This window comes from Crotalus tigris, unplaced genomic scaffold (genome assembly GCF_016545835.1).
Source record: "Crotalus tigris isolate CLP2741 ecotype Arizona unplaced genomic scaffold, ASM1654583v1 scf7180000017567.3851432, whole genome shotgun sequence".
NCBI lineage: Eukaryota > Metazoa > Chordata > Lepidosauria > Squamata > Viperidae > Crotalus > Crotalus tigris.
The window spans coordinates 3,275,035-3,288,079 of NW_024096477.1; the positions used below are offsets into that span (position 1 = coordinate 3,275,035).

Below are 13,045 nucleotides of genomic sequence, written 5' to 3' on the forward strand. Positions count from 1 at the left end.
GTACAAGCATGCAACATAAGATATGTAATATCAAAGGGAAGGATGAGGAAGGAAGAAAATAGTTCAATAGGTCATAGATAGTAAAAAAAAAATCTGAGATTAGGATAGCATGGAGTACTAGCAGGATGAAGGCTTTCAAATTTTAACTGGATCTGGAAACAATGCAGGGATACACCTGATGTTTTCACTATTGATTTCAGCTGTTTTGGGTTTAAGGTCTATTAGATACCATATTAATTGCATGAGAACAATTAACATCCATTGAAAACATGAAATGGATCTGGGGTTTTGTTTATTGTCTGGGAATCATATTTTCCTGAAGTATTCAAGTATTGACCTCTTTGGCACTTTACATGTAAATATTTATTTCCCCCATTTTATTTACTGTCAAAATGTGATTTTACACTGGGTGTTTTCTTACTAGTTCTTTCTTTACAGCTGATTCCTACAAAGAAACTCAGATATTATCACATCACCTTGTAATATACCCTTCTCACAAGGTTACTCTAGTTATTCATCATTCTGTCGCATTTATTATATTTCTTGGACATGCCTGGGAGCCTGTTGTTTTAATACTAGCTATGAAAAGTCCCTCACAGTAAAATAAATAAATCAAATAATGAGAGGGAGAGGAAAAAACAGGAATCTTATCATGTGTAAACATTTTCCCTAAAGCGGAAACATGCATCGTTATAAGATTGTTTAGGTGCTGCTGCACCGAATAATTAAAAACAGAATCCAGTTATGTTTTAAATCTAATTTTTATGGTGGTGAACACCTGCTTTCAAAATATTACTTTAAGGATGAGAGCAAATATTTGCCAAAGGAGAGAACACAGTAACTGCTAATGTGAGAATTCAGCCAACAGCTTCTCTTCTCCGTCTTTGTGCTCCCTCTGCTGTTTATGAGGAGCAATTTTCCATCCCTGTAGTGGTGGTGGGCACATAACAGCAAGGCTTATTATTACGGTACAGTAAAAACTGACATCAGTGTAACTGAGATGCTGTGGCTTAAGGGGTAAGACGCCTGCTCCACTTTGCATCATGTAGATGATTATGCAAAAATACAACAAATATCTATGACTATTGGCACAAATGGTGTGTGTATGGGGATGGGCGTGCAGGGGCAAGCACTGCTCAGAAAATTGATGGCTTTGTTATATCAATTTCAGTTGTCTTCAAAGTATCACATTTTCTCTCTGTTCTAGGAAATGAAAAAAAAATTAAAACATTTGGTTTCAAGCTTGGTTAGAATGATAGTATGGGTTTATGTGTGTGACCTGATATGAAGGAGGACACAGAAACACCTCGTTTGCATGAGAAGAATACAAACACAATGGAACGATGGCCATAAAAACATTTTAAGGATATGAAAAGTGAATCCTATTATGAAAGACAGGGATTGGCCACCTGTAACCTCTGATCTAATTTAAAGCCCCTTTTGAAGCTAGTGTAGGTAGCTCTTAACTTATAACCATGATTGGAATTAGAATTTCTGTTGCTAAACAAGGCAGTTATGAAATGAGCCATGCTCAATTTTATGACCTTTTTTGGTCATGCTTGTTAAGTGAATCCCTCTATTAAGTGAATCATGATCCCCCCCCCCACATTGATTGCTTGTCGGATGTTGATGGGGAAGGTCACAAACGGCAATGCTGGAATGCTGCAACCATCCTAAATACATGCAAAGTACCTGAATTTTGATCAGTTACTGTGGAGATGTTGTTACGGTTGTAAGTACAAGGACTCATCGTAAGTCACTTTTTTTCAGTGCTGTTGCAATTCTGAACAGTTGCTAAACAAGTGGTTGTAAATAGAGGACTGTAATCTGGTCAAAGCAATCTGTTCCTGATTTTGCTCAAGAGGTGACAGTGCCATGTGCCAGAAAAGAAAAGAGGTGAGATGAGGTCAGGAAGAACGAAGAAGTGGTCTTACCATTCTTGGTCCTAGCCATGTCTGCAGCTTCCTTAAGCTCCACAAATGACTGAAATGCAGGCTGTTTCTAGACCTTAACGAAAAACAAAAGGGCATCTTATTTTTGACTGAAGAAAAAAAGAATATTTCATTTGATTAAAAAAGTTTGGAATAAGCAAAAGATTAGATCGACTTATTCAGTATTGGTACAGAGGCAATTACAATGGATCCAATTCCCTAGAACAGAGTTCCCCAAACTTTTCGGCTTTGTGGACCAGTTGTGGACCAGTAGGGACGGTTCCACGCAAGTCACAGGCAAATGCCATCTTGACTTTTTTGCCCTCTCCTCAGAAGCCGCTTGTTCTTTAAAAGCAATTGCTAAAATGACAATCTCTACCTACCCAAATTCTCACATTAATTTTGCATGGTGTTTGTTATCTTGGAGGCTTAAACATAAGAGCATGAACTTTCAACGGATGTCTTCTGAACTGTAAACTCAGTAAATCTAGGGAATAATACATGCCCGCCGCTCGTGCAAATGGAGCACACATGCTCATGTGAGCGGGGATGCGCACACGCTTGCCTGCCATTTCCACAGCCCAGTTCCTGAAAGGCTCAAGGCCAGATAGGGGCCGCAGCCCAAGGTTTGGGGACCCCCTGCCCTAGAGGGATCATGGTCTCTGCATCAGTGGAAACTGATGAGAAGCAAGAGTGCCTTACATAGTAGTGTAACTTGATTTTCTTAGATTAAGCAGAGGATTGGACTGGTGGGGGGGGCGGGTCCACAGGAGGTCAAAAAAATCGAGATGGTAACTGTGACTATGCAACCCATGCAACCCCCTCCACGTTTGTACACACATCAGCATCACACACAAAGGGGCAAGGCTTTGACAGCAATGTTGCAAACATCATCTTGATTTTTTTACTCTCTTCTCAGAAGCTACTTGTTCTTGAAAAGCAATTGCTAAAATGACAATCTCCACCTACCCAAAACTCTCAGATTAATTTTGCTCTCTTTTTTTGTTATCTTGGAGACTTAAACCTGAGACCGTAAACTTTCAAATGGATGTCATCTGAGCTGTAATCTCAGTAAATCTAGGGAATAAACTGTATGAAATGATGGTTATCTTTGCTGCGATTGGCTACCTTTCAGAGAGAAAGTTTCATTTCATCTGAGAGCAAGGAACTTTTCCTCAGTAGCTGATGGATTTATAAGTGTTAATCCTGCCTGCCTGAGCTGCTTATTTTGAAAGTATGAATTCCTTCAAAGGTGGTCTTTGGAGGTATGAATTCTACTCCTACCAACAGCAGAAGCAGCAGAGGAACGCCAGGAGGAGCAAATAAGACTGCTTGCACCTTCTGGAAGCAGTCAGTCCACAAGGTGCATGCATAAAATATTTAATGCAATTGGGGCTTATTTAATTTTAATGTTTAATTTGCTAGGGCTTTCTTTTTAAACCTCACAGGCATATTTTTCAGAAGGAAAAAATCTAGACCAGTGTTTCCCAGTCTTGACAACCTTAATAGGATTTCAATGACTGAACTAATCAATGAATGATACAATAAATGATGCAAGTGGATGATAATATATACCAATATATCATGTACAACCATTTAAAAAAAGTAAAATGGTTTTGTTAAAAAGTCCTTCTGAACTAGGAAGGCTTTGAAGCATGGTTAAAACCCATGAGACAGAGAAATTTGGTGAATTTTTTGGGTAAGAAAGCCTTGCTTTCCCATCGTTTATATTTTAATGCAAAACAGAGCCTCAGTTGCTGATGTCAAGTCTTTGAAAGAATTGTGTAAGCCTAGGCAGATTTAGAAGAACTACCCAAATATTAAAAAAAACACCTAACAGTATTATACAGGTTGTTTCTATGTTAAATCTTCCTCTCTTCCTCCATAATATTTTAAAAATGTAGGACCCTGCCATAGGCAAAGGCAACAATGAGGCAAAATCTAGGCTTCCTGGGCACACTGATCTGTGGCTTTCAGCAATTTTCATTTCACAAGTTAATTGCCTTAGCACAGTGTAGTTTGCTATGTTTCTTCTATAGCTGCAGGTTAGATAAATCTGTATTGACAATGACAGGAACTCCCACTTCACAGTTAACCATACTTAGGTATGAGAGAATTAAGTTGAATCTTGACATGACCCTTACAAAACTGTGCTATTTCAGAGGTAATCCCAAAAGCACAGAAGTTTGTGTCAGCTAATCTGGGGATCCATTTATATAATGATTGATTGATTATGTACCATTGTCACTGTTTATTTTTTAAAGAACATATACAGGAGATTTTAACCATGACAATATCTTTCAGGTCTTCCAACAATGCACCAGCACTACTGTAACTGAAGCAATCCATTTTCCTGTTGCACTCATCCTTTTCTTCTCTTTTCTTCTACCTTTCCCAGCATTAGAGCCTTCTCCAGATAGCTAGGCCTTCCCATAATCTGCCTGAAGTAGGATAATTTGCATCTGGTCATATATGTTTTGAGTGAGAATGCTTATGGATCCAGGTTTTTGTTTGCTTTAAGTTTGTTTTGGTATTCTCAGGTGTTTTTGGCAACACCAAAAGTCCAAAAGTGTCAATAGTTTCCCATCCTTCTTCGCCAAAGCCCAACTTTCCACTTCCATAGAGTATCACAAAGTATACCATAGCATGCACAATTCTGATCTTTTCTGTATAATAGATGGGATAAAAATTAAAACATAAACACATTGACAGCCTTTTGAAACCACCCAGGCTTCTTGCCCAGTCTGATTTTGTTTTTATTTTTTATTTTTAGATTCTTTTAATTCTTTAATAGGAAGTGGGAAACAATACTGGAAATCTAAGGAATCGCATCAGAAATCTATATTTCCAGGAGGGCACTGGAACTTACATGGAAATAAAATAAAAATATGGAACCCATATGTGATGGCCCTGAAAAATAGACATGATTTATTTATGGAGTGACATGTATAACATGTTTAATATATGTGTGAAAACTATACCAGTACCTGACAATTGGAAGAATACCATTATCGTACTCAAGGCAAAGGTAGCAAGAATGAATGGAAGGGAGGTTAATTTGTTAGGTGTGTTGGGGAAAATATTAGCAGAATTTTTATCCAAAGAGTACAAGACATGACAATAAATGCTATTTGGGAAGTACATTGTGATTTTGTGCTGGTCGTAGGTTATGCAGAATAGACTATTGTTCTTCAAGTGTCATGGAGAAAAATATATTTATGAGAAAAAATATATTGTACATTTTCTGATTTAAATGATAGGTAGGAATTGCAGAGTTTTTGCACAAAATTGGAGTTAAAGGTTGGTTGCTGAATATGATACGAGTGGCATATGTTGAAAGTGAAGCATGGAGAGAATAAAAAGAAAGCTTAACAAATGATCCAAAACTGTCAGAGAGTAAGACAAGGATATATGATGTCCCCTTTGTTGCTTATATGGATCAGTTGTTTCAGGAATGCTTATGATCAGTGCTTTTTTCCTAAAAAAAAAAAAAAAGATGACAGAACTCACACACGTCATACAACCTGCCTTGCCTATCCTACAAGGTTCCATCCAAAAAAGGTGCTGGAACTCCATTCTGGCCATTCTATGAGAAAAAAAGCCCTGCTTGTGGTAAATGTTAGAGGGTTGCTAGTTGAAAATATGAATGGATATGAACATTTCTATGCTGATTGTGATGTGTTTTGGACTGAGAAACTGAGTAGATATGTATGAATGTAATAGTTGCATGGATAATTTGTAAAGACTGAAAGAATGGAGAAATAATATTAGTACAAACTAGAATCAGTGCTTTTTTTTGAAAAAAAAAAGGTGCCAGAACTCACGCACAGCTCCGGCTCCAGTCAAAAGCCCTTTATGGAGCTGGGGGGGGGGGAGAAGAAACCGCTTTAGGGAGCTTCCGAGGCACCGATCACTCACTGGAAAAGGTCTGTCTCCTCTTTGCCGTGGTTCCTGCTGCCACTCCGATCTGAGGCCAGGGGGTGCGTCCACAGCCCCCCGTGATCCAATCAGGGCTCCGGAGGCCTGGAAAAGACCTCTGCTGCCCGGATCTATGGCCACAGAGTGATTTTGCGGGGGCCTCTGCAGCCCGATCTGGGCTCCGCCTTTTCCAAGCCTCTGGAGCCTGGATCCATGGCCACGGAGCAATTTTGCGCCCCCCCTCCCAGAGGCCTGATCTGGGGTCTGGAGGCCTTTTCCAGATCGGGCAGCTGGGGGGGCCTTTTTTGGATTGGGCCACTGGGGCCCCGCAAAATCTCTCCATGACCATAGATCTGGGCTCTGGAGGCTTGGAAAAGACCTCCAGAGCCTGGATCGGGCCACAGGAGGGTCACAAAATCGCTCTGCAGCCATGAATCTGGGCTCCAGAGGCATTTTCCATGCCTCTGGAGCCCAGATCAGACCACGGGGGGCTGCAAAATTGCTTTGTGGCCATAGATCTGGGCTCCGGAGGTCTTTTCCAGGCCTCCAGAGTTCAGATCAGGCCACAGGGGGCCACAAAATCACTCCACGGCCATAGATCTGTGCTTCGGAGACATTTTCTGGGCCTCTGGAGGTTGGATCAGGCTGTGCAGGAGCAGCAAAATTGCTCTGCAGCCATGGATCCAGGCTCTGAAGGCTTGGAAAAGGCCTCTGAAGTCTGGATCGGTGTGGGGGGGGCATGAAATTGCTCTGCAGCCATATATTCAGGCGGCAGAGGCCTTTTCCATGGTTTATTTTAAACCCATGGTTTATTTTAGTTACTGAATAAGCTACCACCTGGCTACACACAAATCATTCAACCATAAATCAAGATTTATAAATCATAGTGCTGGGTTTATGTAACATTTAAAGCCAAAACATGTAGCTTAATGCAGTCTGTGAGGCTTATTTTTCATCTTTCTTTCCACCTCCTTCCCTGAAAAACTTTACAAAGTAGAAGAGAACAGGCAATAATAGATGAAAGATGAAAGCAGTGGAGATGGGGCCCATCAGAGAGAATAATAACTGGGTTGAGTGGTTAGTTGTTTTGCAGGGACTTAGACTAGATAGTAGATTTAGTGCAGTGGGACTTAGAAACTAAGTGGCTCAGTTGGTGTAAAGCAGGGGTCTTCAAACTTGGTCCTTTTACGACTTGTGGATTTCAGCTCCCAGAATTCCTCAGCCAGCGTTTCTGGCTGAGGAATTCTGGGAGTTGAAGTCCACAAGTCATAAAAGGGCCAAGTTTGAAGACCCCTGGTGTAAAGGCTAAAGATGGCAAAACTAGGGGGCAAGCGCCCAAGTCAGACAGGAGCATTATCGAAACAAAGTACAGAGACCCTCCACATTGAAGACTGAGAAACAAACTATAAGAAGCCCATTACCATGTAAGGATGGAAGAAATATAAATAAAATTTAGATTCTGCACCTGTTACAAATAACGGAATTGATTGTATGATTTTACAATAGTTGATCTCTATAATTAGGGCCGATGATATCTGTAACATCAGTAAAAAAAAAAAAAAAAAAACCTCTCTGAGTCCTATCCTTGACTCTTCACTATCAGCTCCAGAGGGTGAATCTGAGCTTCTAAAGAAAAAATTATTGCCAAGCTCTGAGCGATGCTCCAAAAATGGGGAATTTTGAAGAATGATTAGCAGAAGGAAATGAAAAGTCATGGAAGCCAACTCCAAGGAGCAGTGGCAGAAAAGGCAGAGGACCCTCTTAAGAGAGCATATCAGGACTTATAATTACAGATGCTTCTGGAGAGCATGCCTGTTTGAGGCATTACCAAGTCCATGGGTTAACACCAAATCTTAAAGGATACATTTAATAGACCCCAGATCACATTCTCCCCAAGTGTGAGAGAGTGTAGGAGTCAGCAGAAGGGTTAATTGGTGTAAGAGGCAGGTCAGCCAGATGTGGGGAACCTGAGAAGGAAATGCTTCAAAAAGACTCCATCTTAATTGGTTTGATTTAAGCCTGCTTGGGGACTTACTTTCACAATTTTCAAGATTATGTTTATTATAAACAGATGTAGTCTCACTTTTTGAGTTGGCTAGCTATGTGGGCTTGACCTTTATAGAAAGTTGCCTTTTTCTTTTCCTTTCACAGAAGCTTTTATTTGTAGGTCGGTTTGCCATTTGGTTAAACCACAAGTGAAACCCAGTATTAAAAACATTCATGTTTAATAAAAATGAATTTGCATTCAATATTTAGATTCCATCCTTAACTCTATCTGTCCTCTCTCTTGGGTTGTTGCTTTTGATACATCTGATAGCATCTTATTCCTGGGTTAAGTCATTAAAATACAAATTACGTTTTTGTGATCTATATTTCCTGGGTTCTTTTTATCAGCGTTCTGTCAAAACAAAATGGTTCTCCATACTACCATACTACTCCATACTCCAAACTCCGTTTCTTATTTAGTGGTAGCCTAGACCAACCTGTGTCCTTCAAATGTGTTGAGGGGAAATTCATAAAATTCTTAGCAGATACTGGCTTAGAATTCTGGGAACTGTCATCTTTGCAAATCTGGAATGTGCTAGGATGGAGAAATATATTGTATGGAAATGAAACAAAATCTTGCCTTGTTAAGTTTGTTTTTGAAACATAAAAAAGTGTTAAAGACAAACACTTTGAGGAGAGAGAGAGAGGGAGCTAAATTATACTTGTTGATACATTACTTATTTTTGCTATAATGGATAGTGGATGTACCCCTGAGTATATCCAAATTGTGAATCCAAATTTTGCTAGGCAATCCAAACAAAAGGAAGCTTTTCATTTGCTACACTGATTCACAAAGTTAATAAACTCTCTTCCCTTTTTCTGCAGGGCGATACCCACAACAAAACAAAGGCACTTACATCCGTGTTCCTTTGGTTCAGGAGCTGAAAAGTGGGAAATGGGGTGCTAAGATCACCCACAGTGCCAACACTTCTGTGGCCTTGAATATTATGCCAGCTGCAGACTGCATTGTGGGAAAATTCCGCATGTATGTTGCAGTGCTGACTCCAATGGGCATTCTCAGAACAAGACGAAACCCAGACACTGATACTTACATATTGTTTAATCCCTGGTGTAAAGGTAAGGCAAATACAATGTGTATATATGATCATGATAATAACAATCACATCTTAAGCACAACTGGTATTATTATAATTCATTCAAAAAGAACCTTAATCTGACTTTCTAAAGAGATGCAATTGAGAAGTCCAGATAGTTTGTTCCGTTGTATAGTTTCTTTATGTTCATTATTCAGCTTGTGTTACCAGAATCCTGTGTAGTTTATAGGTAGGCACACTAATTACTTCCAGATGTTTTAGATGACCAGTCTTTGCTATTTAACATTAGAGTTTCATGGAAATTCAAGTCCAAGTGTTAGAGCAGTGGTTCTCAACCTTTTTAATGTTGCGACCCCCAACCGGTCCTAAGTCGAGGACTACTCAACCGGTCGTAAGTCAAGGACGACTCAACTGGTGCAGCACCGTTTGCAGAATGGGACTTTTGGTGGGCTCAGCAGGGCAGAGACAGCCTGGACAATTCCTATTGGCTTTTGAAAGCCAATAGAATTAGACTCTATTCAAGAGAGTCTATTCGATTGGCTTTCAAAAGCCAATAGAATAAAAGGGAGTAGCACAGCTAAGGAAAAGGGGAAAAAATGGCAGACTACATTGTTTGGCGACTCCCGTGAAATGGTCGTTCGACCCCAAATGGGGTCCCGACCCACAGGTTGAGAACCACTGTGTTAGAGGATGCCAGATTGAGTAAGTTTGCATTTAAATAGATGGATGTAGAAATGAAATATACTGTAAATAGAATATTACCTAAAAGGAAGATAACCTCACAATCTGAATTTAAGACATTTTCCCCACCTGAGAGGTGCCTCTATTCATCATACTGGAGTAGACGTTATTGAGGAAACTCTAATCTTCCTTTCAGGTAAATATAATATAATTAATGAGAAAAAAGATAATCAGAGACACAGGCCACAATCTCCTGGCCTTATTGAATCCTTCTTTTGACAAGAGCAAACAGATTATGATTCCCAATGCATCACATCTAAACTTTTCAAGTAAAAAGAAGACAAGGATAGAAAGAGCATTGCGGAGGGAAAGTTTAACATTTCCCTCCATCGCTGTGATGTACCTGTAACAAGTGACAGTTTCCTCAGGACTGTGCTGGAATTTCCATTCAACCATGTAATGGATTGCCAATATATTTTTATTTGTATATGTATCCTGCCATTCTTTGAAAGACTGCCTTGCTTTATATATTTAAGCACCCATCGTTTAAAAAAAAAACAACCAACTGATATGTGGGAATGATCTGTGTATTATCACTTTTTCAAATGAAACCTAAGATGCCTGATTTTGGAATGTATTCAGGCCAATATTTTTTAATATTCTCAGAAGGACATATGCTGTTTTTGGCCAAACCTGATGGAATTACTGGTCAGCACTTCGTTTGTAGACATGCTTCATGTCTAGCTCATGATATTCCGAAATGTCAAAACCAGAAATTTTGGATCTGCTGATCAGGCAGGTTCTAGCAATCATTTACTTAATGTAGAGTCCTTTCCTTAATATTTTTATATAGATTTTTTGAGCTAAGATATTCCCCACAAAATCCAAAAATGTAATTTAGGTAATGTGAATTGGGTTAATTCATTAAAAATTCAGCTCTAGTGGGGTTCTCCAGCATCTCCAGCCTAAACCAGAAAGAACTGTCTATCATAAAATGTTCCTCCTTGTGTCTCAATCATCACATGAACCAAGTGGCTATTTAAAAGTTTATATTCTGTATAAAAAGGGACCATGTTCATGCCCGTCACAATGTGCCACTCTTCCTACACAGGTTAATCCTTTAAATCTTCTGATGTGGAATTGCTCACAATTACAGTTACGAAGTTTCAGAGTAATTCTTTGATCTGTGGTGTGGGTGCTTAATGCTTTCACAGCTCTCAGACATTTCAGCTTAATAACACAGAATCATAAAGTGCCTGATAAGAGGTGACAATTTAATCACGCTTTACAGATCTTGCTCAAAATAGTTGAGAGTTGTGATCCTTCTTTTTTTCTTTTTTTCTTTCTAATTTGGAGCATGCTTCATTTCCAGTTTCAGAGAATGATGTGAAGACGAAATATATTATGTGTTGTGATAGATGAACAAAAGGCTGCCTTTTCTTATATCATTCAGCTGAATTAAATTCTGATATTTACTCCTAGAAAAATACATGTATTAACCTGTTTTTATAAACAAAAATTCTGATGCAGAGGATGCAGTGTATATGGATGAAGAAGAAGAAAGGGAAGAGTATGTCCTGAATGACCTTGGGGTTATTTTCTATGGGGACCCTGACAATATAAGATCGAGGAGCTGGAACTATGGTCAGGTAAATCCATTTGAAATAAATGAACAATAGCTTTTCTACTAAATGCTGCACTCCTAAATTCTGCACTAGCAAACAGATTGATTCCCTCCTGCTTAATCAAATACACATAGGCAAATGAGTAAGGGTGTATGGCTGACTGCCCTGTAACACATAACAGAATTAATCAAAGGAATTAAAAGTTTGAAAGGACTGACCCTGTATCTCAGTCTGGGACACTTCAATCCAGATGATGTATATATGTGTGTTTATGTTAGATTTATATCTCACCTTTTGTTCTAACAATTAAACGTTGCATGCACAACATTTCCTCTTTCCATTTCCTCCTCCCTACAACAATAACACCACTGTGAAATAGGTTGAACTGAGTGTCTGGCCCCAGATCAGCCAATGAGCCGAGCTGACGATGATCCAACTAAGAGTGGACTAAAACCCAGGTTTTTTCCCCTGGTTTTTAAGTCTTAAACTTAACCATCACACCATGTTATTCGAAAAACAACTACCACCGCCTTCATATATGGATTTCATCACAGATTTTTCTTCTGGTTTATCTGTGAGGTACATGAATATGACAAATATAAATTCAGGAAATGTATGAGATATATTAATTGAAAAGCAGGTTCTCATTTTCTTTTAAAGTTTTTTTTTAAAAAAAAAACTCATCACAATATAAATAGCAGTGGAACACATGTTTCTTACCTGTTTCTCATCAAAAGCAATCATGGTCGACAACTCAAACTTGGACACCCAGTGTGGAGTAGTGGTGAAAGTGCTGGATAACAAGTAAGAACACTTAGTCTATATTCAATTACAGAACCTCATTAGGCGACTTTGGACAAGTTATTTATTCTCAGCCCAATCTATCTCACAGAGTTCATCTTGAGAAAGAAAGGAAGAGAAAGTGTTGAACTCTTTTATGTATCTAATACATAAATAAACATGTACGGTAATTATAATAGGTATTCAGCAGTTTCAACCTCTTTTGAAGAAGCAACTTGGCATGATTTTCTAACTGAATAAAACATGCAATGGGTCCCAAATTGTTCAGACTAGGTTTCCGCAATCTACTGTTCTATTCTAATTTTCAGATTAATGGGTAACTATCAGCAGTGAAAGAAGAAAAGCTCTTTGGAAGATAACTAGATAGGGAGGACATCTATAAAAACAGTTAGACCAGCAGATTCAGGCTATAGTGGTGATCCTTTCCAAATAGGATAAGCTGATAATAATTTGGTCTCTAAACAGCACTTCATCATTGTGACTGAACTTCAGTTTTAACCTTGTTATCTCCTTTATGGTCTTAATTGAGAAGAGTTCAGAATCAAAGAAATAATCAATTTCTGGCATATTCAATTCCTAATTTTGTTGGTACCCTAAGTGGAACAATATCCATAGAAACTGGATCCCATCCCAGAATTTCCAAAAAGTGCAGGGTAGAAGTGATTAAATGTGTTAGCTATTAGCCTTCTGTCTATATCATCTTCTTGTCATCATCTTCAAGTCAATCCTGTGTAAAGCACAGTATGATCATTCTCAAGATTCTGGATACAGGGTCAAAACACGGAAAGATTTCTTGCCTCTGGCTTTCATATGTGTAGTATAACTGTTTTTCTAAGCATAAAGCAGGTTCCAGTAGTATCTCTCAATTCTTGGAGCAGACATAAGGTTTATTGACTCATCTGTCAAAGGCAGGATGACCTGCTCTGTATAGTACTAGGTCTTCTTATCAGCTTTATTTCCACCTTGTTTAGATTATATTTCAGCTCAT

The 13,045-nt window shown here is 38.9% G+C and overlaps 1 protein-coding gene across 3 annotated transcripts in view; it reads left to right on the forward strand.

Annotated features, from left to right (window-relative positions):
• Positions 1 to 13,045, forward strand: part of F13A1 (coagulation factor XIII A chain) — a 122,500-nt gene that overhangs the window by 49,638 nt on the left and 59,817 nt on the right. For all 3 annotated transcript variants that reach the window (XM_039350681.1, XM_039350673.1, XM_039350686.1), the window contains exons 4-5: positions 8,721 to 8,972; positions 11,162 to 11,280. In XM_039350681.1, the coding sequence (XP_039206615.1) occupies positions 8,721 to 8,972; positions 11,162 to 11,280 (371 nt within the window). The remainder of the gene's footprint in view (positions 1 to 8,720; positions 8,973 to 11,161; positions 11,281 to 13,045) is intronic.